Source organism: Cinclus cinclus, chromosome 13 (genome assembly GCF_963662255.1).
Source record: "Cinclus cinclus chromosome 13, bCinCin1.1, whole genome shotgun sequence".
NCBI lineage: Eukaryota > Metazoa > Chordata > Aves > Passeriformes > Cinclidae > Cinclus > Cinclus cinclus.
The window spans coordinates 13,685,661-13,712,018 of NC_085058.1; the positions used below are offsets into that span (position 1 = coordinate 13,685,661).

Genomic DNA, 26,358 nt, shown 5'->3' on the forward strand with positions numbered 1-26,358 from the left:
AACAGGAGGTTTATCAGCAAGAAAAAGGCCCTTTAGCTTGGCCTAAGGATGCAGTCACAGGCACAGCAGCTTCAGCTAGGCTGATTCCACAAGTACAGTGTCCTCATCAGGGCTTGGAAAAAAGCCCAATGCCCTTACTCTGCTTCCCAGAAATCCCTTCTGTCTCACACCCCTTTTGTAAAGGCAAAAAGTCCCACACAATTGTTGAAGAGTATTTGTATCCCTTACATTAGAAGAAAAATTAATTTTAGCACATAACCCTGTATTTCAAAAACCAACTGTCCCATTGTAAAGCTTTGATGCTCAAGGAAACCCAGCAACACTGCAATTCACATTCTGCACTGCAAATGCCACTCTCTCTAAGTTCACCAGGCTGAGCTTTCAGGCCACACAACAAAGGTTTCAATAAATTCTTCATTTCAGGCCTTGACAGTCCGAGAAATTTAGGCGTCAGAGCTGTAGAAAGGACCCAGGTACTATTCAGAGAACACTGATGTTCCAAGCATTCTGATTGTGTAGTGTGGGATCTGAGGTTGAAGACAGGAGGATAAGTAGGTAGCAGCTAATCAGGGATTTATTTATATACAGAATGACTAGGTATAAACTTAAGACCATGGGTCACAGTCACATTATGACTTAGCAGGATAACAAGCCAATTCCTGCAGAAAGAGAGACCAGAGGCAACAGCCAGAAGTTCCACAGACACCAAGGAAGAGAAAATGCAGAAGGTCAACAAAACCAACCAAGTGACCAGAGTGTGAAATTAGATTTTTGTTGTTATACTGGAAGAAAAAAATTAAAGCAAATTACTCCACTGCCATGCACAGAAATTTTAAAGTCACTTTTAAACGTACTCAAAGCAGCAAGTTTGACTGGACTCATTAAGAAGACAACAAAGTCATGCCCAAGTGCCACACCATTCCACAACAAATCAAGCACTCTTTTATCTCAGCACCAGTCTTAGCCCCTGCATGGTTTGTCACACAGCTGACAATTTGTTATGTAACTAATAATAATACACTTACCTTGACCTACTGTTACTAATGCTGCCTTCCTCCTCTCCCAGTATACTTAAAACAAACCCCATGAAAATATGTTGATACTCAAAACAATTCTAAAGTCTCTTCCCTAAAAGACATTTCAGGTAAGTCCTTCCATGTTGCCACAATTTTTCTCTCTGTTTGCACATGAGCAATCAAATATTTTGGTACTATAAAACACTAAAATAAATACTTTTCTTGTCATCTTTCAAATGGAGAACAGTATTTGTTTGATAATTAACTCTAATTGATACCTACAAAATCACTTAAGGACTTGACACCAATATCCAACAGCATGTCATACTAGCATGATATTTGGATAGCATAATCCCAACATGAGAAGTCTGGTGAGATTCATTGAATGTTTTCATCTGGCAATCTAAATTAGAGATAGCCTTCTGTATAAAATGCATTACATTTATTATTATAAATATAATATTAATTAATATATTAATCATATATAATTAAATATTAATATAACAATAGATTTAATATAATTACATATTAAATAACATAATTAATATCTATAATTTATTATAGATATAGATATATATATATTTGTACCTAAGTTACTACCAACTTAGGTACAAAATGCTACATTTTTGCCTGAAGAATCAGTGGTTCTCTTGACACAAACATATTTTAAACCTTAAGTGGAAAATACCTGCCTTCCTCATGCAATATTCTGCTTTCATCAGCAGAATTATATTCCACAGCACACACATGAATATCATCCAGCCTCCTGTATTGTTCAAATAGTGAAGACTTCAGTTCTTGCTTAAAAAACCCATGCAATGCAAAATGTTTCAATGAGCCCAAAACATCTCACTTCCAGCTCAGAAATACCTCTCTTAAGCTCCCATTCCAATGTGATTATTAAGTTTGTATTTGTCTCCCTAATCCTTCACATAGGTAAAGATGCATTAGCATCATGAATTACAGGACACACTGGTGCACTGCTGTCTTAAACCCTAGGCTAGTTAAACTGCTAGGGTGGCTGCCAGGGCCTGCCAAGCCAGCCACACTGTTTATAGTTTAGTTCTCCAGATACAGGATTATTACGTTTCAGACTGACAAATATCATATCCTGAAGTTTAGAGTCCTGTGACAAATACATCCTGGCAGGGCAGAACAGCTGAGCAGGGGTGGTCTTCAGCACAGAGACAGGCTGAGCTCCTGTAAGACTGCTGAGGCATTAAGCTAAAGGAAGAACTGTGGGTTTAATAAAACTGCTGCTTAAAAAGGAGCTATTTTTAGGAAATACTCAAATGAGTGTGTTCATTTGTATAAGTAATACTCAAAATACTGTCTTAAGTTGATCTAAACGGAGCAGAAGATGGATCAGGTTAGGATTTAACTCAGTTTATCTCTTAATGCATAATTTAATAGCCAGAAAAGTTACTTCTCAAACAAAAAATACCCTCTGTTCCTTTCAACACCTGAAGAATAAGCAAAATACCCCAACATGATTAAGGAGAAAGAGTTTTTGCACTGTCAAACCTTTGTTTTAGCTAATCTCTGTTTAGCTCAAAATCCCTATAAACACACTTAGAAGAAGGGATCTGTTAAAAATATATCACCCCACCCCTTCAATTAAGGACTGAGAAGCTTATGACACATCAGAGATCCAACAAGAACAGGGAAGAAATACCTAATGTTCCTGATACTAAAGGTAAGAAAAAAACTAAGCAGGTTTAAAAATCCCAGATACATTTCATGCCTCTGTCAAATGGATTTTAAAGTAAGAACAGATCCCAACTCTTTTTATTCCTTTTGTAGGTCATGTGTAATTAACTGCTTATTTTCACAAAACCTCATTAGAGTGTAAACATCACTGGGTAGATGATCTGCCCCACCCAGAGCAAGCTCCACACCACGGGAGGACACACAACTATCTCCTGAGGAGCCCTTGTATCTGCAGGAGAGGGCTGGTCCTCGGCACCAATCTGCCCTGCAACAGCACTCCTGTGCTGAGATCACACCTCCTCAGCTCACCCCTTTCCTAGACACTGCAACAAAACCAGTTAGAATGCAAACATCACAGATAAAACCAGGGCCAGGTGACCCTTTTTGGGCATCCCTGACACAAGCTAGGATGACATTATTCTCCCCTCCCTCCCTCCTACCTTGGGCACAGGGCAATTAGCAGAAATGATCCCTAAACCACTTGGGAAACAAGGGGAGCAAGAGAAGGGGAAAAGAGCCAGTCAGTTGGGTTGGCTCCAGCCACTAGCTCAGAACAATTTGAGCCAGCCTGGTTGACTGTGCCTGCAGTGCTCACAGAACCCACTCTGCTGTGTGGCAGAGAGGGCCCAACAAGCAGGGGTATGCAAAGACCACATTATCCCACATTCCTGGTTTCAGGGTGAACACCAGCCCTTCCTTAGGCTCGGGGGTAAAATTTACAGAGATCACTCTATGGCAGGCACACAGCCTGCTCCAAGTAGCACTGAACAGAATCAGAGTGCAAGGTCACCATCCCAGCTCATGCTGGGCCACCCACCTCACACAGGGCAGTGCCACCAGCAGCCAGTGGACTGACTGTGAGGCACATATGTCCTTTGTCTCAAAGAGGGGAGATAAAATTTGGTCCTGCATTTTGTACACAGGGCTGCAGAGGATTTTAAGAATCTCTTATTCACATTAGAGATGTACATTCCATCCCGGCACAAGAAGCAGACACATAAATCCCACAGCACACAACACATTTACAGTGTTTAAGATCTGCAGATGGAGCATGTGCAGGAGAAGGTTTTATGAACAAGAAATGCTGGAACAACCAATTGTCATGCAGGGACAACACAGGTCCTGCCAGCAACGGCTTTGAATGCAGGCAAGAAACATTTGCTGTAGCCTGAATACAGAAGTTGTACAGCTGTGCCAGCAAAGTGGTATGTTTATCCTTTAGGGCAGATTTGCTTTCTACAAACAGCCTGCATTAGAACTGTATACATGTGGTGAGAGTTGAGCATTTCACTCCTGTGTTGAATAAAATCACCAAAAATGGTCCCAGATAATACATCTTTCTTAACTAAGCTGGGGGCCAGAGGGGACCCAAAAAGCATGGCTGCTCTGTGATCAAGCAATAGGAACAAGTTGCTTCACGTGTTCAGCTTTTATCTTATTCTAAGAGAAACCAGTTTTTTGGCTGAATGTAATGTTTAATAGCACACAAATACTTCAGTTGGCTTCCTTCAGTTTCAACAATTCTAATACACATAATTATAAGCCTGGATAAGTTTCAGCTAACTCTAGTATTCTTCTTGCCCTCACCTCATACACCTGATCTAGCCACTTAGTCTTGGGTCTAGCATCACATGGAAGTTGAGAAATTAATATCCAACTACTTAAACACTTACGTATCTTAGTCTTAAACCCAGTACAGGAAATCCAGCTCTCAGCTAAAAGACCATATATAGTCACTGCCCATTCTAAAATAGTATTTTCAGGGTTTAAATGCAATGCAAGACATTTAAAAATGGCATAAACAGATAGAGAAAGCAAGAGCAAATTAGTAATTCAGACCTATAAGCCGCTGGCCCACAGCAAGACACCAGCGTGTCAAGACACTGATATATATATATATACACATACATAAAAGTAATCTATAGCCAGCATTTGGGGAGAAAACAGAATGGCTCATTGTAAAACTGAAAGAATGAGGTATACTTTCAAAAGAACACTTGCTTACATTCAGTAAAGGTCTAAGTAATTGCTTTCCATGGTCATTTGAAAGACTGTTGCTCAATTTTTCCCATCCTTTCTTCTATCATTATGAGTAATCATACAAAACCCATCAAACTTCTTAGACTCAACAAGTATTAGGGACACGAGTATTTCTTTCCAATTCCCAGGAGCAGCTGTGCATCAACTCAAGTGATTTTAGAGAAACAGGAAACATTTAGGGAAGTAAGAAAATAGATTTCCCAATCTGAAAGCATTGTTCTGTATGTGGCCTCATCTAATGCAGAAAGGGTGACAATTAAAAGAAAGTCTTCATTCTCATTATAACCCCCCTGTTTCCTGCCTCACCACTTCCTGCTCTCCTCCCTCTCACCTTATCCCATGCCACCCATGGAGATTCATACCTTTCCTGTTCCTGAAGTCCTTTCAGATGCACAAAGTATCACTAAAAATACCATATATGATATAACTGGTACAGAAACTGACAACAGTCTTCCCTCAAATAAAACACCTGCTACCACTAGGCAATACAGGTTTCCAAAGAGATTCAGACAATTCCAAAGGGGGGGGGGGGGAACCCTCCCCTCCTTTTTTCCCCCCTTGACTGGAAGGGTAATATCTGCAACACAGAGCAGTAACACTTAATTTTTCCTGCCTGTGTTTGTAATCAGAGCTCTTACAGACCCAGACGTCCCACAAAACTGATTAAAACTGAGAAAAATTTGCCATGTTTTACATAGTTTTTACATATCTTTGTTCTAAATGCTGAAGACCTGTGAGACATTCTTCTCATCAAGAACAAACACACAGACAACAGCACAGCAGCCTTCAGTGATACAACAAAGGACAATTTAAGACAAATGACTTGGAGTAAATGCTACCACTGAATAATCCCACAGCAGCTGTCATAATTAGTTACCTCCAATCTCATCAGAATCAGGGAAGTTAGAGTTAAAATCGAGCTCTCTTCCTGTAACATTGTGTAACTCCAAAACAGCAGCATTATCCACGCTTTTTTAGAATTAACATTTCTCCATAAAATAATGTGGAACCGCTCGATTCTTCCACACCAGAACACCCGGTGCAAGCCGAGAGATGACAAAAGAAACTCGGTCAAGTTTGAGCCTCTCAGCACCTTATTTCCTGTCTAAAGAGCCCTTTTGTTCTGCTTCCCTGCATAAATGTTAATATCCTGCCATCATTAGAGAGCGAAACGACGAAGGAAAGCCCCACGCACATGAACTCCACTGCCCCGGAGGGGGGAACGACGCCACACGACGCGATTAGAACGGCAAAATTCCTACCAACACGATCTCCACAATTTTCTGTTCGCTTCACCCCAGATTAACTTCACTTGGAGCTGCACTTCGGCGCAACCTACCCTGGGCACGGGGCCCGCCCTCCCGCTCCTATTGGCCGAAGCGGTGGAGCCCCGCCCTGCCGGCCGGGCCGCGCCCGCTGATTGGCGGAGCGGCCTGTCCGTCACGTAAAGAACTTTTCCTTGCTAGCAGGTTAGGCTGGGCGGGCTCGGGCACCCCGGGCGCGCGCTCTTAAAGGGGCCGTGCCCCGCTCCCGCCGTGACAAACCCGAGCGGCGGGCGGGCGCATCCCGGGACCGATGCCCGGGATGGACCCCGGGCCCCGCGGAGCGCCCACCCCTCCCGGCACCTCGGGGCGGAAGGGAGGATAACACCCGAGCCGGCTGGGAACGCTTCTCCCGCGGCAATTACACAACTGCCGCTCGCTCCACTTACGGGATAAAATTAGCTGTGGGTTTGGAGCCCATCCGCGCTTTAAGGGTGACTGGAGTTACCCTGGGAGGCCGAGCACACTATATAAATTAGTAACCCCGGCTAAAAATACATCGGGTCGCCGGTTCCAAAGACTTCCACCCATTTAAAGCATGAGTCAGCAGGAGCTCCGCAGGAAGTGACTGTCTCCATCCCACAAGGTACCACGGCTTCTGCCAGAAACTTTTTGTGCTTATTCAGGCTTCACTTGACTGAACAAATTTGCAAGATCCTGGTCACGTTATGACAACAGCGTTTCTCACGGCACAGTTTCCCCTCAGCACTACACAAAAACCTGCCTTTCAGATTAAAAGTGGTTCTTTCTCCTTCGTGCAAATGCACATGTGGTTCCCTACACATCTATCCAGTGAAAAGATGAGTAAAAACAAAACAAATATTAACAAATATTTCACAAGTGCAAATATGACACCTGGTTCAAGACGAACCTTGCCCCATTCCTAACAAGCAACATAGGGAAGAGCCAGAACGCAGTCATTGTACCCTCCTGCACCCACAAATACCATCATAGCTACACAAGACTTACCTGGATAGCAAGGTTGCCTTACATAAAATATTTTCACTTGCTTAGTGCAAAACAACTAAAAATATCAAGCTAGAGGAGGATAAAGCACTTGTCAGCACAAGCACGTTTGGGTTGTTTTTGGCAGAGAGGAAAAACTTGTTTCTGGTTCTTGTCACCTTTCCTCTGCCACAGCTGGAGCTGCCTGCCTTCCCTTACTTCACCCGCTACCAACACCAAAAAACAGGGAAGTTTTAACTTCCCTAATACAGATTAATAAATTCCAAGGCAGTCCAGCACACTGCTTTACTGCAAATACTACTTAACATCAGGAAAATATTTACAGCTAAGTGCTCCCTTGAGCTGTGATACACCAAAAAGAGCATAAAAAACACCTTCAGGAAGGACTTTTACTTCTGCTAAAATGATGAAATAGCACATTTTGTGTTACCCATTTTAAAGCAACCTATCTATCATACCACAAATCCAAGTACAACTGAAAAGCAGCAATTGTTTTTAAGTTGGTATGTATGAAACACTACAAGAACAGAATTAACAATATTCACATAACTTCCCCCACCACACCTAAAATATAAACTGAAAGAACCAGACCTTAATCCTTGCATCTGAATTCAGTGCCCTGTGAGAGCCAGCGCTGCTGGAAGCTGATCTGAGGTCCCCTGAGGATAACTCATACTTGCATGACACATTTTTTTTTTGACCAACCCTTATCTAAGCAATCAAAACCAGGAACACAGTTCATGCAAACAAAACAGAACAGTAAAGCGTCCCTCAAGTATCTCAGTAACCAATCTTGGAAAGCTTCAATTTACAGCACATTAACTTAAGGCCCACAAAAAACAGCAGCGCAAGTCACAATCAAACTGCCAACTGCTAGAAGACATGACAACCCCATGGTCAACACTGTACTTGGGATACTTTAAAAAGAAGGCGGGGGGGAACCCAAACAAAATGTACTACTCCAAAAGTCTCCAGCTCTATTTACTACCACAGCAGTCTCACCACCTTGTAATGGCAATGAAAAATAATTTTTATCATCAAACATCCCACACTTCAGCTCGTGCTTCTGTCATACAGGCAACTAGCAGTTCTTATCACTACAAGGGAGATGTTCCATCCCTTTTCCTCCCCACCTCTTCCCCCAAGCCCTGCAGTCTGGCCAACTCCTGAACCCAGCTCTGGTGCTAATCAGCCTCTTCCACCTGCCTCGAGTCTCTGAGCTGGCAGAAATTTGGCCAGCCTCTGGTGAGCAAGAGTATGGCCTACCCAGAGCAGAAGGGGGATGGCAAAGCAGACTCTCCTCTGCTCAGCAGTGGCCTCCCAGCTTTGGTCACCCCATCTCATTTAAAACCAAAACACACACACCATTACTGTCTTAATAAGAAAGCTCCAAGAGTAATTTGCTGTCCTCATAAAAGTGAAGATCCCCACATTTTCTGTGAAGTGGGGTATCCAAACTAGATTCAGGGTTGACCCTAGGTCACTGGATTAGAAATCACGGGAAAACACATCTGTACCTAAATCCAGGGAATCCTAGCATTAAAAAATTGCTATTCAACTCATTATTCCATACTGAAAGAAATGTAGTGAAACTAGATTTAAAAGCCTAATTTTCAGTCTAAGTTTCTGCAAAAAGTCATCTATTTTCCCCTCTGAACACATATACATTCTGGAAAAATGACATAGGCACATTAACTCAGGCTCAAGTTAAACCTTTGCTACTCTTACAATATCTGTAGCAATGCAGAAAAAACAAAAACAGCAGATTGCAGCTGCAAGAACACTAAGCAGGGAAGCTTTCACAGCAGTGTTAAAAAAATCAGTTTGCTGCCACCCAACTTTGCACTTGGACACTAAGCGGGCACCTGACTGTCATTTGACTATGGCAATCACAGAACAGCTAAAAGGCCATTTGTTCTGTAATCTTACACATGCAGAAGACAGCAAGTTTGGGAGACTTGACAGCTCAAGAGATCAAGAACAAAGCCTTCCATCTGTAAGTCACCAGTTCAAACAGAGACAAGAATAGTAGTGATCAAAAGCTACATGTGATGGCTGTTCAGGGATTAGATGAAGAGATGGTTACTCAACATCCAGGTCCCAGCAGATCAGTGTGAACCACAAGAGCTTTCTTCACTATTCTGCACCTGGTTTTCAGTCCTGAATCCATTACACCTCCTGGATTCTGTACATGTTACTAAGTAGCAAAGAAACTGATCTGCTGCATACACACACTGAACCGGCATTGGAGGAAAGGACTTTACCCTGTGCTTGTCAATGATGTCTGCACTACAGCATGTGCTGAATTTTTACATTATTATTATAATAGCTCACACTTCCAGCTTTTCTTATTACTAGAGAAAGCTATTGAAGTAATATTTAGCTTCCCATGCCTTTCACACCTTCAGATGCTGTAACCCTGTTTATAAACAATAGTTCTCAAACTTGCTGTGTATTTCTGAAAATGTATCAATTTTTAAATTACATTAGCATAGCAATTTCAGAACTTTGGCACTTGAGAAATTACTCAGTATTATTAAATTTTTTTATCAAACCTAAAAAAAAACAAAAAAAAAAACCAAAAAAACCCCAAAACAAATTATTTCATGAGGGCCACGTCTACATAAAGGCAGTGGGGACAAAAAATTCCTATGTGAAGAAACAAACATTCCTTTTCATATTATTCATTCTTCAATACATCAGTGTGCAGTCTCTACAAAATCTGCTAGCAGTAGCTCCCTTCCAGTCTGACTTTAGTTTTGAAAGTCTGCAAAAGTACCTGGAATTTCCAGGCTGGATAAGCAAGATGAAAACAAGTTCAGAGTGTATGTTGACTGAAGGTCTCCAGAGCTTGGGTTCATTGTCCTGCTTCAAACACCACTACCAAAAACAATCTTCTACAGAAGCCCAACAATACACAGCTCATAGCTCTTAGTAGCACATTACTTCCTGAGAACGAAATTGCTGATGAAAAGCCAAGATCCTAGAAACCTAGCAGGAAACTTATCCTTAGCTGTAGCTACGGAGGCCCTCGCATACAAAGAATTCAACTTGTTATTCCAGGAGTTTGAAGAGAACATACCAGACTGATGAGATTTCAGTAATCTCGAGCTTCTGAGATTCCTCTTGCTGCTTTCAATCCCAGATGAACTACTGCACTGCAATAATCAGATCTGGAAACAACAAAGAGGTGCACGTGGTAAATACAGAGAGCTTTGCTGAGCTGTCTGGACAGCAGTACAGACACACCAGACAGACACATTCCCCTGGATGTTTTAGCAGCTATCTCAAACCACCCAAAGCTTGACTAACTTGATATTATCGAATTTCCAGCATGTTCAATCCCAACTATTTCTATATAGGGAATAAACCCTTAACACAATCATTCGTCCCTGCCCTGTGGCCCCCTGGCCTAAAGCTAGAGATGCCTAACAGGTCTCAATCTCTCAGCAGCTGCCATATTGCTTTGCTTTGGGGTGGTTTTTGGGGGTGTGAGATTTGGTTTGGTGTTTTTGTTTATTTTTTTTTTAATCAGAACTTGGAATTGTATCTTGTACAGCTTGCACAACCAAGGTCTCTGGTGACACAGGGCTACATCACATGCTTCAGCCAAAGTCCTTGAAAAAGGATCTAGACATTTTAAAAGACACTTGCTTGCTATCAGGTATCTCTTGGGTGGAGCAAAAATAAGTATACTACAGTTCCATTTAATTCAGCATAGTCCAAGTGCATTTATATGTAATCTATAATAACCTTTGTAGGTCAAATCACGTATCTTGAATGCAAGTCACAGCCCATACAGTATAAAAAAATTTTAAAAGCTGCATAGCAATTAACTGCCATGAAAAAATGGAGGCAGAAGTTTGTATACTTCCAATTTCCTCAGAAATCAGACTGATTAATATAGCTGTTAGAAAACTACACACTTTCACAGAAACAGGGATTACCTTTATCTGTAACCATAGCAACTTTTCAGTAGTTTGTGTTAATGCTACTCTCTCTGATAACTTGCCACTATCTCTTTTAAGCTATTTGTGTAAGGTCTTGAATGTGCCATCTGAAACCACGAAGCAACAAGAAGTTGAAATGTAAACATACACTCTTCAATTACACTCCTGTAAGTATACTATGTCACATACAATGTTGTTGATTTTTGCCATAAATTCATGATTAGTCAAGAAGCTAAAGAATAACAGATTAAAATAAATTTAACATGATTCACAGGTTTATAAGACAAACATTTTAAGAGGTGATATATTTCATATATTTATGAAATATATACACAAGACAGTTTTTCCAGTAGTGAAGACTACCTTCTTATCTGCAAACTAATAAACCCAAGGAATTATGTCACTGACATGTCAGAGACTATGCTATTCAGTACCTTCAGAAACAAAAACCCTCCCATTATACATTTATTTTGACCTGAACAGATGCAAGAGAGATCAGAAAAGAGCCAGTCCCCTTTTTCTAGGTTAGGTGATAGCAAAGAACAAGTGTGGATACCTCTGCACCACAAAAACAAATCAGATAAAATTCAAAGAGAAAAACTGTAAAAGTTAGAGGACAGACAAGAGACAAAGGAAGGAACTGACATATTTACTTCCTCAATTGTTGACCTACCATCATCCACAGCTCAGAAGAGGATTAGCACTCTGTGCAAAAAATTATTTAAGACGACACAAGACAAAAACATTTACTGTAAGTAGGAGGAAGAAGAGAATAATTACTTCTTTTTTTTTTTTTCATCCACTGAAGTTCACAGGGCAGCTTACCAAGCTGTGCCATTCTCTTTTCAGTGTAGAATTTGGCACAGTTAAGATGTGAGCACAGAACCTTAGAAGAGCGAAAGAAACTCGGCACGCTCTTTGCTCCCTGTAACTCTTATGCAATGACACCTATTATAGGACAAGCCTGGACAAACACTCGCGAATGGACTTCAGAACACAACGGTGCACTTGAAGTCAATCCATGCAGGGGGTGAAACACGTTACACCAGCACATACGGTGGAAGCTTCTGTATTTCGTTGTTGCTGCTGTTGTTATTAGCAGTAAGGTAACTGCCCTTTTTATTTTCCAAGGTTACCCAATCCTAACATCCTGTGGAAACACGAGTGGATGTTCACACCCCTTATCTATCACTCCAGGCTTTTGGCAAAGCCTAGGAAGCAAGTTGGGTTAAATCTCCCGGTGCTCCTGGTCGAACACCAAACAACAACAATAACTTCCCATAAAGCAAAACGCCAAAGTACGACAGACCGTGCCAGCGTTAACCTTCGGTTTAAGTAGAAGAGCGGTACAACACAAAGCGCACGTTGATGCCCGAGCACCCGTCCCCACAGCAGCCAAACCCGCTGCGCCGGGCTCACCCGAGGGGCAGCGGGGCCCGGCCCGGGGCGGGGGAGCGCTCGGGCGGGCAGGGCAGCGTCGCCGGCTCCAGCTCGCCCCCGAAACGCCGCGGTCCGCGCGGAGGGCGCGGGGCCGGGCCCAGCGCTGGCGGCGGGCCGGCTCTGCCGCTCCCTTCCACCCAAGGACACGAGTACAAACACCTCTGCCCCGGGATGGCTCCTGCGCACGCAGCCACCCGCCGGGGGTGGGGAGAGGAGGACGGAACCACCAAAAAAGGCAGAGAAAGAGCCGCGGGCCCCGCGTCCGCCGTCGCCCCGCAGCCCCTCGGCCGCTGCGTGCGGGGGTCGGGGGTATGAAGAGGGGACTCTCCCCGCAGCCCCTCCGCCGTTCCCCGGGGCCGGTGGGCGGGCGACCGCCGTCCCCCCCGCCCCGTGGCGGTGCGGGGCCACGGCCGCAGCCCCGGCCCGGCCGCCCCGGCCCCGCCGCACTCCCTCACCTGCGCCGGGCCCGCCGCGCCCGCCGGCCCCGCTCGCTCCTCACCAAACTTTTTTTTCCCCTTTCTCCGTGTTTCGTTGCCCTCAGAGTGACGCGGGCGGGCGCTGATTGGCGGAGCCCAGGAAGGGAGGCCGCAGGGAGCGGGAGGCGGCGCTACGGCCCGCGAGCAATTATTACACGGCGGCGGCGACGTGAACCAGAGAATGCTATTTAAAGGGACAGCGCCCTCCCCACGTTCCCACTCCGCCCGCCCGTAGGGGTGACCTGAGGCGAACGGGGCGGTGGGAGGGCGAGCGGGCAGCGGCTGCTGGGGCGGCGGCGTCCGCCTTCTTGCCCCACAAATAAATTTATTTTGCTGTTAAATACCCCTGGACGCGCCTGCTGCCGCCTCCTCTGCCCTTCAGGTCCGTAAAGGGGAAGGTCTCTCCTAGCGGGGTTGCCTGCGGGGCCAGTCCCTCACAGCCCTCTCCCCTCTGCGCCCTGCGGGAAGGCAGCGGTGGGCTTGGAGTCTCCTGTTATTTAGAATGTCACCTGCTTGTTTGTGTTTTCTTACCTCCTTGTGGGGCTCTGAGACAATCTGCTACAGCTTCTTTATATGCACCACCATTTCCACCTCACGCCCGATATATATGGATATATTTACTTTTTAAAATACGCTTTCCCCACTTGTTACAGCCGGCTGTAGTCCATACCATGCAGGGAGGTTTTAAAGATGAGATTTAAGGATGATGAGTGAGTTGGCGGCTTGAAACAGATAGGGAGTAGAGGATTCCGGGGACATGAAACAAGCCAAATAAAAGGATAATTTTATCTGTGGACAGGGGAGAGGAGCAGGCCAAGGCTAGAGTAGCTGCCAGGAGGTGAGTGGAGTTTGCAGAGAGTTTTGGAGGAGGGAAGGAAAAGTGTGCTGCTGTGCAGCCAGAGAAGTTGAGGCTGGGTAAAACCTGTTCTCATTTCATACAGTCACGGAATGTACTGAGCTGGAATGGACCCATCAGGATCATTGATTTCCTAGGGGTACTGTGAAGTGATTTTAAATTTTGGGTCTTTTTTGATCAGAGGAAAGCATTGCAAGGGGACACATAAAGATTTCAGCGAAGATAAAATCCAAGCAGAGGCTTCTCATTGCTAGGAGATTGCTAACACCCATGTTGAGAGCTGAGTAGGTAGATCCATAAACCTGGAAAAAGCACTAAGGGGAAGAAAACACCTTGTTTGTTTTGAATATCTGAGCTTGGATCAACACTAGAAAATGCTGGTGCAACCAGCATGGAAGTGCTAACATAGCTTTACAGCTATTTTGGTAGAGATTATTCAGTCTTGACTGTCTTTGCTGATGCAATAGGTTTTCCAAATGCCAGGTTGCATGAGCAGAAGATGACCTGCATTGCATGTGGGTATCACAGCATTCACCACAACATTATTTGGAGCGCTTTCATGGTCTTGGCAGTAATCATAAGGAGCTGCGGGGAATGATGATCACATTCCTCCCAGGCTCTCCATGATCATCTCTTTTTAATATGATTTTTTTAAACCCGAATTTCCCTCTGGTTGTTCTGGGACTGCTTTCTTTGTGTCAAGTTTCATCTCATTATTGGAAATATAAATGCAGAATAGTAGGGCACAACATCCTCAGTGTTTAGGAAAAGGCCAGCTGATTGTTCTGCAGTTGTGAGTGACCAGCGCAGCAGCTGGGAGAACAGCAGCGTAAATACAAGGGAAATGCAAACAGTGCCAGGAGTTACTGACCAGCAACACATGGTGTAACAAATGTTACGTTGTGGCATCAGATGTCAAGGGGGAGCAGCAGAATGTTCAAATAGTGATCTTGCTCAAGTTGCAGATCACTCTTGTGAGTTCTCATGTGCCGAAATGAGAAAACTCAGTTACAATATTGCGGGAGTAAGTGGGTTTCTTGGAGCATTCAGATTCACTTTATTTGGTACAGTCCAAACCTGCCACAGTTCAGAAGAGGCAAAAAACCTCTAGGAAAATAGGAAACACAATGTTTTATGCCATTTGCATTTTAAAAAGCCAGTAGCCAAACTCTCTCTGAGGAAGAAAATTCCCAAACAAGATGGCCAGGCTTATTCTTGGGGTAGCATAAAGGGTGCATTTAAAAATAAAATGTATATGTTGTTCCACTGAAAATTAAAAGCATAATATTAAAGAAATAGTGTTCAGTTTTCTAATTTGAGGATCTAGGGATTGATAGGCTAAAAAACCTTGCTGAAGTCAAGTAGGATAAGGATTAAAAAAGAAGTGCATAATCAGAGAAATGGTGTTAACCACCCAGAGAAGGGCATCCTTGGCTTTGAAATCAGCTGAAGAAGTCAAAAGTGATTCTGAGTCAGCAGTTGAAAACAGAAGCCTGTTTTCTGTGGACCACTGCAGAGAAGGAGTTGGAGGCTATTGGTCCACCTTAAGTTGATCAGAATAGTTTTTAAGTGTGCACAAATATTCAATAGGGCACAGGACTGCCTGAAGCATGGGGAGCCTGATATTCAGTGGGATGTTCTTCATGGAACAGCTTCATTCTACCAGTCATGATTTTGCTTTGACAGAGATATACAAAGAAGCTCCAGACAATTAGTCAGAGGATCCCAGTCCAAGCTGAAATACTCTAGAGAGAGGTGAAAGGATTCCCTTTCCCTGTGCCAGTGATTTGATGATGTACAGCAAAATGATGAGAGGTAATCAGTGAACATTTCTTCCTCTTCTATAACATCACAACTGCAACGCTGTTTATTCTCCTTGACCTGCATTACTCAGATCTGCTTTCGTATATTAATGCTCCCATTATCTTCATTCCCCAGCACAACTTATTTTCATGATTTTAAAGACTATCTATTCATATACCTCTTTAGAAAATATGGTCACAATTTTTCTGAAAAAGGTTTCTTCTGATTTTTACTCCCTTTTCCCAAATCCATTTAATCTATTTGCTAACACAGAGGACCTTTTCCTTTGACTCCTTTTATGTTTGCTTCTGCTGTAGTGGCTTGTTATTTCTTTTGCTAAAGCTTTAGAAATCACTAGAGGAATCTTAGTAATGTATTCATTTTGAGGTAGATTTATCTTCAGAGCTGGTAAATGGGAAGTCTCTTCTTCACCTCAGTGGGCTTTGGATCTGATGTTGTGCTAACATAACTTCAGTTCTAATCTTGTTGTTTGGGGCCCATTGTGCAGCTCCTGACTCTGCCTAGATTTTCACCATAGGTTTATTGAGAGCAGAATCAGCGCCTGCTTCCTGAGAGACAGCCTATAAAAATACAAAAGAAATAAGCACAAGGTTCTCTTGAACAAGTGAATCTTAAATTCTATTTTATTTGAATCTAAGTCTCACTGGATTTTTTTTATCCACAGGTACTTTGACCCCTGCTCCAAACCTTATCCTAACAAGATGAGCTGGAGTTTCAGCTACCCAGGCCTACTGGAAACTGGGCCCAGCAGTTATTTGGCAGTGGCCTTCATGAGCAGCAAAGCCAGATTTCCATTGCAATGCCCATATTCAGAGATTTGCAAAATTAGAATCCAAATTCTGCTTATATTTGCAACCCCAGAATGCCACTGACTTCAAGGGGGTTGTAAGATCTCAGCCAAGAGCAGAAATTGGCCCAGGATTTTTTCAGACTCCCTCATGTTTCTGTTTATATGATATTACCATCAAGCTCTATTAGCATGCTCCATGATGCATTTTACTTTTAAATTACATAAAGGATATTTACTGTGCTGATGCTACATAGTTTGCAAGAAAGATGCACATATGGAAATGAAAAAACATCAATTACCATCAGGATTTCCAGCTTTCAGCATTCATTTTCCAAAACAACCCAGGGACTATTTCTCATTTAAAAAAAATAGCAGAAATGAAAATCCAATTTCTTGGCATTTATGTATGGCATTCTGGAGCCTTACTCACCAAGTCTGTTGTGAAAATGGTTGGAATAAAAAAGCCTCATATTGTTCAAAACTTTAATACTTCTGCTTTTATTTTCCATATACTGGTTTCCCAGTCAGAGACATGAGTCCATCCCTAAAAATAACGAAATGTTTTTCTGCCTCTGAGAGGATGGGAGGAAAAAATCATCTGGTGAAAACAGAGTGATCACCAAGGATAATTGGTAAAAATACAGGCAGAAGTTGAAAACGAATGGACAAAACCCGTGAAAACAGGCAAGGGAGATGCCAGACATCAGCCAATGCCCACCGCTGCCCGAAAGTGCCCGAGGGGTTAGAGTGCACGGCTGAGAGCAAACCTGCTGCTCCGTGACTTCTCCTGAGCAGGGCAGTGCGGGGAGCAGGGATTCCCCAGGTCAGAGTCGGAGCCACCGGGCAGCTCAGCATCTTTCAAAATGAGGCAGATTGTGCTGCCACGCGGTGACAGATCTGGGGAGCTTCCTTCTAGATAGCCTTGTTTAGAAATCTGGGCTGGGGCCTTTTAAAGCCCTGCTTAAGCTTTTAATATCCATGTCAAGTAGTTCATTGAGCATTCAGGAGAACAGTGTGCCATTATGGGCTGATGAGTAACTTTAGGCAAAGAAGTTATTTTGTACCTCTGTGCTTTTTCTTCTCTCGCATCTGCTTTGTCTGTGCAGATAGTAAAGTCTTTCAGGACAGGAGTAGCTCATACTGTGCATGTCTGCTCATCAACACAGCAACTTCAGTCTCCCTGGGAGCCTCTTTGTGCTCCCCAGTCCTGCCCATAACACAGCCCTCTGAACACGTCTGTCTATGCTTTGTATATGCTACAGGCCTTGAGTATTAATTACTATTTAAAATCTGGATTCCTAAATTCTGTAACATTAAAGTAGCCATATACCATGTGTATAAACCCCTCCATGAATGGGTGACTGCACAGAAAGCCCAGAGGATATCAACTGGCAACCAGCTGCTAAATTGTGAGGACACAGGGACCAGGGATGCTCTAACAGGATGGCTTCAGCCACTGAAATGTCTCCATGTACTCAGGAAAGTTGGCCCTACCTGTTTCTGCTTTAGTCCTTGAAATTTAAGGGAAGCAGAAATCTCATTGTCAGGGCAGGACTGCTTGGTGATCCTTTAATAGCAGCACTCCTTCAGAGACCTTTAAATCCAGCATAATTTAATGCATCCCTGAAGATACTCTGAGCCAATTTTTGCTTTTGCAACTTTTTGTTGTCGTCACTACATGTAGGAGAGCTCTTAACTCATACTGTGGATGTCAGTGTCTGGACACATCCTGGTGTCTAGAAAGCAAACAATATGCCTGAAGCACCTGTCAAGGCTCTAGATACAAATGTCCCAAATGATAAAAATGTCTGTTTAGCCATTTTCTCACCTGCTCAGGAGTGCCAGGAGCACCAGACTGCTATGGGTTTGGCACTCTTGTTTGTTCTGTTCCTGTCTATCTGACCTTGCTAGCTCAGATAGGCTATTTGTCAATGCCAGAGAAACCTGCTGCAACAAGGGAGGGAGTATCTGGTGTCAGTATTCTCCAGCTCCTTGAGGGAACTACCTCATTAGGGAAGCTGAAACATTGCTTTGATTGCTTAGAAGCAAGCCATTTGTTTTGCAAAACTCTCTGAGCAGTTACTCACTTCTTGTAAAATTATAATGCCTAAAGTCCTATTTTAAAGCAGTCTTGGATGCTTGAATGGCTGGAAATTTGAAGGTGATAAAAAGTTTTACAGCAGATCTGATCAGTGTTTCCTTAAATTAGAAAATTATTCTTCTCTATCAAAATGTCATTAGATTTGATAGATATTTAAAAAATAAAATGTTCTACTGGAAAAAGTTATAAAACAGGGCATTTCTATAGCTTCACAGATCCTCAAAATGCATTTGAGATTTTGTATGGTTTCTTTAGGAAATTTGAGGCTGAGGCTTTTAATATACCTACAGCATATATTTTTGTCTCACAATATCCAGGTATTGTGCCATAATCAGTTTTGATCTCTCTCATTAACTTTGGCAGAGGACATCAAGCTGAGATGGGCTGACTGCTGTCCTGGTACTCTCCCTCAGCAAAGAAGCCTTTTGGAAGACTGATAGCTGGGGCTGCCTTTGGGTAGTACTTTTCATTCAAGGATTCTAAAGCAATCACAAAAATTCCCAAGTCATCCTAGCCAAAAATTTGGCCCAGCCTTCCTGCTTTTCTGCAGTGTACTTTGCTCATTGTATCATATCAGGAGGGATAGAGTCTGTCCATCTTTCAGCTCTGTGCTGGCAGTTTCCCAGGGAATTGCTAGTGAACACAGATTACAGACTGTGATCCCTGCACTCTACATAGGGAGAAGGAAGGTGCAGAGAGGCAGAGGTGTCGTGGTCCTGTTCTCCTGTAACAGGTGGGAATCCCTTGGATAGTATCACGTTGGAGCAGCTCCTACACAGCTATAGCCTATGTGAGAACCACAGTGACAGAATCAGAGAAGAGGCCTGTCCACCCTCATTCCTACCCCATCCCTGATACACTTTATAAAAGCAGATCTGGTCCAGCTCATATACTGTTTAATTTAATTTAATATGAAGAAACTCTGATGCCTGATTCCATATACTGTATTTTCATGCCTTGTGCACTGCCCAGGAGATATTAAAAAGCCATACTAGCAACTTACCTGAGTTACACACAAGGAATCCCAGTGGACTTCCTGAGAAAAAGTACACAGAGAACAAGATTAAGGATTTGGATCACTGACAGGTCTACAGTTGAAGAGCAATAAATCACGCCTCTCTCCCAGCTTGCTTCTCCCTACTTCCTCCTTACTTTTCTCCTTCTCTTCTTCTAAATGAAAGGGTACATCTCACAGGCTTGCAAAATCTTCCCTCCTGTGGGAAATTTCTAATTATCAGAGTCGCCACAATAAAGAACAAGTTCTGCAGAAAGAGAGAAACATACCACAGCAGAGGGCTGCAGTTTTTTTCATTTTTACTTAAAAAACTCTGGTACTTCTGAAAGTCACACCTCCTAGAATATAGTGCCCTGCATGTAAAGATATAATGGGTTTCTATGCAGTTCAGCCATGAAAATGTTGGGGTGTGTAAGTAATGTAAGGTCTTTGTAAATACTGCCTTATAAAATCTGCTTTATGCTCTGCTTTGTTCTTTTATCCTAGCATTGTCTAGAATGTGCTTGGGAATATCTGTTTTCCCTAATTTCTTTTCTTTAACGCAAAATATTTACACACCCCACACCAAGCTCACAAAGAATAGGGCTTAGTACTGCTGCTGTTCATTTGCTGGCATACCTAATTATACAGATGAAAATGTCAACATCAAGTTATGTCTGCATGGCAGGCATTGATGTGGCTGTTATGGAACACAGGTGTGCTCAGCCCACCTTCAACCAGAGCTCTGGCTCTGCTACCAGCAGCTGTCGCTGAGCCACGTGGGCCACAAAACCAATCAGAATAATATTCATTGAGTCACTAAATGCCAAACTCTGGCTTTAACAACTTGACTGCTACTGGTAATCAAGCCAGCTGGTGAAGGGCTTGTCCAGTGTGTAGCTACACAGCAGTGATCACATCCCCGGGTCACAGATCTCCAGATGAGCACTGGTGGGCCTGGCCACCGAAGGAAGGGTTCATCACCCCCTCTGCCTGCATCTTCCTCTCCATGAGAGGGTTCCACCTCTCTGGTAGGGATTGGAGAAGGGGATGGTGACCTAGTTTATAACTCAACTGGCCCAGCTCACAGTTTAAGGCAGTGATGGAGATGCATTGGTGCTAAAATGCAGGATTATGAACTGTGGTACAGACACACAACCTTCTGTGCTATTTTATGCTACAATAATGTTTGCAGAAAATACCCTGAGAAGCACTGATCATTTACAAAACTGCTGCTAACTGTGCTGGAGCTGGGCTGCCAGAGCCCATACTACCAGAAGAGAGGAATTGAGAGAAAAACAAACCATAAACCAGAAAGTTTTCTACTTACAAAACATCCCATTGTAGTTCAAAATCAATATTAAGTCTTGAGTAAATCAGAGAAAGCAGAACAATAAGAAAAACAGGGGAAGCAATAAATATTAAAGACATATGTATTAGTCCATATGTAATAAAAAGTTACTTCTCTGGGATGTTTTTCTGAGTGCTGCAACAGATCTTCTGTATGATCTCAAGCAAAACACATAATTTCTCTCTGCCATGATGTTAGATAATACTTCCCTACCTTTTAATCCCTCATGTTGTGAATTTCTGACTGTCAAAGAGTGCTCACTACGTAGGATTATATCAGCTCCTGAAGAAGGGAAAGGACCTACAGAAGGCAGATAAAAATGGGATGAGTTTAGCTGTCCTTGCAGTCATCAGGAGCTGAGGGCATGGCAGATGCTCAGATGTTCTCAGGGTCAGTCTCTTGCTAAGGAAGCATTTCTCTAACCAGCATCCACTAAGCAGATCTAGCACAGGTGCAAGTATTTACATTCACAGTACTCAGGGGACAACTTGATTAACTGCCAAAAAATGTGGTTTGATTTCTCACTGACACCACTTGTAGAAAATATTTCAGTGGAGTCAGGACTGATTCTTCCCCTGAAGAATGAACTCCTGGTAAGGTCTTGAGAAATGTCTGAGTAAATGTCTGGAGGAAGACAAGGGTGGGTGTAGCAGGTGACTGGGCATTTTACCCCTTACAGTGTTACATATATTAAATTGAGTAAGACACAATAGGAAACACTGTAGAGTGCCAGCATCTGGGAAGACATCAGTACGTGGAATTCATCTGATGGATAAATCAAGTGGTATTTCTTTTATGATTGGTTTTTATACCCTTCAAAATGACTTCCACCTGTTAGCAGTGTAATAACTATGGGCAGGTGAGAACAAACCTCATTGGCCATTTCTGTGCACAGATCAGAATCTTCTACCTGCAGCTCAGTTCCCTTCCCTGTCTGTTACCTTTATTGCCTTATGTATAGCAGAGAATTAACACTTAAGCTTTGCAGCATTCTTTGTCATGCCCAGGTAATTAAAAGAATGCCACTACACCTGGTAGAACTATAAAAATGTCCTTCTAACAGTCTTCACAATTTGTAATATTTTATTCATTGTTGTGTGGTGTTGTGTTTTGCCTGCAGTAAAGCAGCCTCATGGAAGTGAGACAGCACCACTGAAGGCTAGCAAACATTTTCCCTTCAACATCTTACGTTAGCACCATGCCTTTTTTTGTCTTTACGTTTTGAATCCTTGTTCTTAACAATCTTTCTGTTTTCAAGCAAGAAAAAAACAAACAAACAAAAAAAACCAAAAACAAAATAACCAAACCAACATATCTATTGATGCCAGGAGGGAACCGGAACAAGCAATGTTGAAGCTTTCATTCCTTTTCCATATGTGGAAAAGACTGTCTGGAAACTTCATTTCCTGGGGAAATATAGTCCGCATTTTCATCCTGTAATGCCTGAATAATTGCCTTGCCTGTAACACTATCTCCTGTTAGTGACAGAGGAACTAGAAGAAAAAATAAAACAAAGTTTAACATATACAAAATAATATTGATAACTTTATTAGAGAAGTTGTAGGAAGCCAAACCACACAAGCACAGACACAGCTATTAAAGGAAAATTAGGAAGTTGTCAACACAAGCTGTTCAGAAATAATTTCAGGTCCCCCAAAGCCATGTGATTTGCTTGCAGACTTTCAGTCTTCAAAATACAGGTTCAGTGTGTTCTTATTTGTCTTTGCTTTCTGAGATGCTGGGGAATCATGTGGAACCCACTTTATTTTACAAACGTGGAGGCTGCAAACTTTTTCCTTAATAGAGATTCTTGAATGTTATCACGACTTTAAAATCCAGAGATTTCAGAATATCATCACCAAGGCCACATGGCCAGCAGTAACATGCAACGTTAGTCTATATTTCTAGCAAATCCCCCTCATATTCCACACATACAGCTCCCTGTGGGCATGCTGTGTTTTTCATTCAGCAGTCTCATCTCAGAGAAAAAGGGCTCTGTCTAGGATTTGCAGACATGTTGTTGCACAAAGTGAAGCAAAAGCAAGTTGGGACATCATGAAAATCCCATTATGTTCTGTGTACGCTCAGATTGCCCATAAGTGCATATGCAGTATGTGTGACTCATCCCCAGATCCTGGATGTGAGTATAGGAGCCCCAGGTGGAGAGTGTGCCAACAGTGCAATAAGCAACATGACTAACATCTATCATATGTATTTTGTTTTCTCACCCTTTTTTTCAAGGGAAGGCCCACATGTCTTGGCAGGTACTATTAGTGCTGTCTTTGCATCCAGGAACACAAGCTCTAGGAATTGCATCTCGCACAGGAAGCAGAAGGTGGTGATGTTAGCGATGGCCATGAGTCCCTGGGGGAGTTCATTATCTACTTTGGGATGTGGTCTGTCCCCTGCCCAGACAAGCTGCACTGTTATCCTGTAGAATCCTATGTACCTGAGGGATGCAGCTGCCAGCGAAGTGTTTAGTCTGAAGGTCTGGAGGATGGGGTGTGCCAAGTCCAGCCATTATACCATCTTGCTATGATATCCAAAATTTACAATGAGAAAATTAGTCTTCTCTCCATTTTCCCCCCTTATTTTTCTCGTTATAAATTCAGAATAGCATTTAGTCTAAGTGTATGGAGCTGTGTGAAGGTGAAGAGGTGAAACCAATATGCCAACCCCAAACCAAATCAGTGGGCACAGTCAACCATAGGCTGAAAGTGCAGAACGGGGGACAGTACACCCCACTGTTACTTTCATCCAACACCAGCCCATTGATACAATTTTTAAAAAGCCTCAGCAAAAGCAATCTATACTTTCTCAAGTAGTTTGACATATCTGAACACTGAGACATTGTGCTGAAGCGAAAAGCAAAACCCTCATTCTAGATGGAAAGGGAAAAATCACACATTTAGTTTCAGTAAGTACATTCAGTGTTAGCACCAGTGCTGCCAATTCTGGCCATTAGGTCTTATAATATTTCCTGTTTTTCTGAAAACAAGAATTATGTGTAGCTCATGACAAATGAATACCCTGAATTTCTAGCCTTAATGGTTGCAAATCGGGGCTTGAAGACCTGAAATGGGTGTGCCCCACAGCCTTAGAAAACCCAAAGGCAAATTGAAAATATGCATTTTATTGTTTTTGATCAACCTTGTGATTTTAAGTCATGCATGACTTTTCTGAGAGGCCTGACTCACAGCTTTTAAATGTTCATGTGGGGCTGCAGTGCCCCACAAAGAATGAAATGCAGCTACAAGAGCTGTACCCAGGTGACAAGTATGGGGCAACCAAGCAAATATGCAACATTTGTATTTCTTAGCAACTTTTGTTGTATGTTGGCAGGCATGAGGAGCCTGACACTCTGGTGCTCTATGGGGAAGAGAGAAAGCTGAGGAAGAGCAAGGTAAGGAGAAGAAGGATTCCTGCCTAACCCAAAAATAGGTGAAAGTTCATCTTGAGAAAAAAAATAAACTAAATCTAACTGCTACCGCTGTTTTAATGAAGGGTTGGGAAGGCAGAGAGGGAGGGCATGTGTTTATATCACAGAGCTGGTAATAAGGGATTCCTCTTCTCGCCCTGGTTCTGCCACTGACTCATCCAGCAGGGTTAGGCCTATGTCAGTTCTCACTTCAGAGCAGATTAGGCTTAACCATAGACCCAGCTGCTGCCACATTTACTTGTGTTGAGTAACACTTTCTTCCCTGGTGACAATAGTTGTGATGGGATAAACTCCACAGTTCACAGGAGGTGAATGAGGAGCCCCATTGTAGTTACAGAAAAGAAGCATCTGCAGCACACAGGGCTCTAAGACTTGATTAGCTCCATGCCTAAAACATCTCTTAATTAGTTGAGCCATATGTAGATATCAGGATCTGCTCCTCTCCAGGCTTTTCTTTAGGAACAATCAGGAGTTAAGGAATATCTGCAAGCTGAGGTTTGCTTGGTTGGCAAGCCCACGCACTCCGCCAAGTGGCTGGCAAGGTGATGAAGGATCACCTTGCCCCTCTTCCATGCAAAACTGAATCAGCAACAGAAAGGCTGAAGATGACTATATATTCATGGAGATGCTTCTAAAAATTATGGTACTTAAACTTAAGATGCTTTGCTCCAGGACTGTGCTGAGTTTGGAACCCAGTACAAGTCCCCTTTGTAGAATTTCTGCCAGCCTTGAGTGCACACAGAACAACAACACCCAAAGTTGTTACCAATCACTGACAGCACAAGAGCTGGAAACCCTTCCACGGAGGTTTTCTTCAGGCTAAACAAATGTTTGGTTGAAAAATAAAGTTTCAACAAGTAGCTAGTTCCATAGATCCCCAGGCATCATTTGTTCAGGAATTATTTGGTTAATAGTGATGAGAATTATCAACATATATATATATATACATATATAATTTAGAGGTGCCTATGAATATGATATATCTTTTTTTGTCAGTGCTGGCACCCTGCCTTTTTAGAGTGGCTGCAGATTTTTTAATAAGCACTAGATTAGAAACTAAATCTCATAGAAACTACATTGGTTGTAATTCTATTATTATGGCTATATTGCTTAAATATCAATGTGAACTTTTCTATGAACTGCTCCTCAGATTTCAAACAAACCATGTGTGTAGTGAATTTAGGCCAATGCCTCATTTGTGCTCTTATGGAGGCCTGTACATTTTTACTTTTGATTTGAAGTGTTTCACATCTCCCTTTGCTATTTTCTCAGAGAAAACATTGCCTTGCTACAGTTTCCAACTCTTACATTATCCGCTTCACCTTTATTGTTATTAGTCAGGTACACAAAAATCAGACTGAATAGCTAAAAATTGTGCAGTATTAAATGCACACTTCAGGACTTACAGCTGCTGTAAACCCCTCACCTTTATGCTTACTGGCTCAAGAACTTCATGTTCCCTTTTTATTACACACCCATCACTTACAGCAATATAAAAGCACATCATTGTTTTTCCTGATAATTTTGCCACCCTGCTATTTACAAGCCAGTTGGTTGGTCTGCAAGTACATGCACCAGGTACTGTATCTTGATGAAGGAACTGGATTATTGCCAAATAAAACAGTCAGACTATTATTATGGCTAATATGCTAGAAGTGTTTGCAATGGGTTTTTAAATAACCCTCTACACTTATATAGCACTATTCATCCTGAAGAGATCCAAGGTGCTGTGGAAGGCTGATAATGGGTCTTTTTGCTCATTGCTAGAACATGACTGCTGCTAAGCTGGAGAAATAGTGACCATCCTGCACAAACAGCATTAGCGAGCACAGCAGGTAATGAAGCAAACAATAATATTGCCATTTGGAATTGTAAAGTAATTGCTTGATTTGGAATTTGATGAGGACATAAGAGCTGATATGCTGCTGCTTGTAAAAATATGCTCCAAAGTATTTTGTGGTCGTTTCATCACTTGTGAGTGATGATGGCACTTCCACAAGCATTAGGTTCCCCGTGACCATGCTCGGCACAGTATTTCCAACTGAGCTCAGGAACAAGGCTGTGACTTGGAAGGTTGATTTCT

The 26,358-nt window shown here is 42.7% G+C and overlaps 1 protein-coding gene across 4 annotated transcripts in view; it reads right to left on the minus strand.

The window, feature by feature from the left end:
• ZFAND6 (zinc finger AN1-type containing 6) overlaps positions 1 to 12,967 on the minus strand; it is a 36,075-nt gene extending 23,108 nt beyond the window's left edge. The window contains exons 1-2 of one of the 4 annotated variants that reach the window (XM_062501743.1): positions 12,900 to 12,967; positions 10,137 to 10,227 (exon numbers count right to left, since the gene is read on the minus strand). Coding sequence is in view for 1 of the 4 variants with exons in the window: in XM_062501742.1 (XP_062357726.1) it covers positions 5,962 to 5,963 (2 nt within the window). In the remaining 3 variants the exon portion in view is untranslated. Of the gene's footprint in view, positions 1 to 5,961; positions 5,983 to 6,028; positions 6,100 to 10,136; positions 10,228 to 12,899 lie in introns of those variants that run through there. The other 3 variants (XM_062501745.1, XM_062501744.1, XM_062501742.1) reach the window with 3 other exon arrangements.
• Positions 12,968 to 26,358: the final 13,391 nt, after the last annotated feature.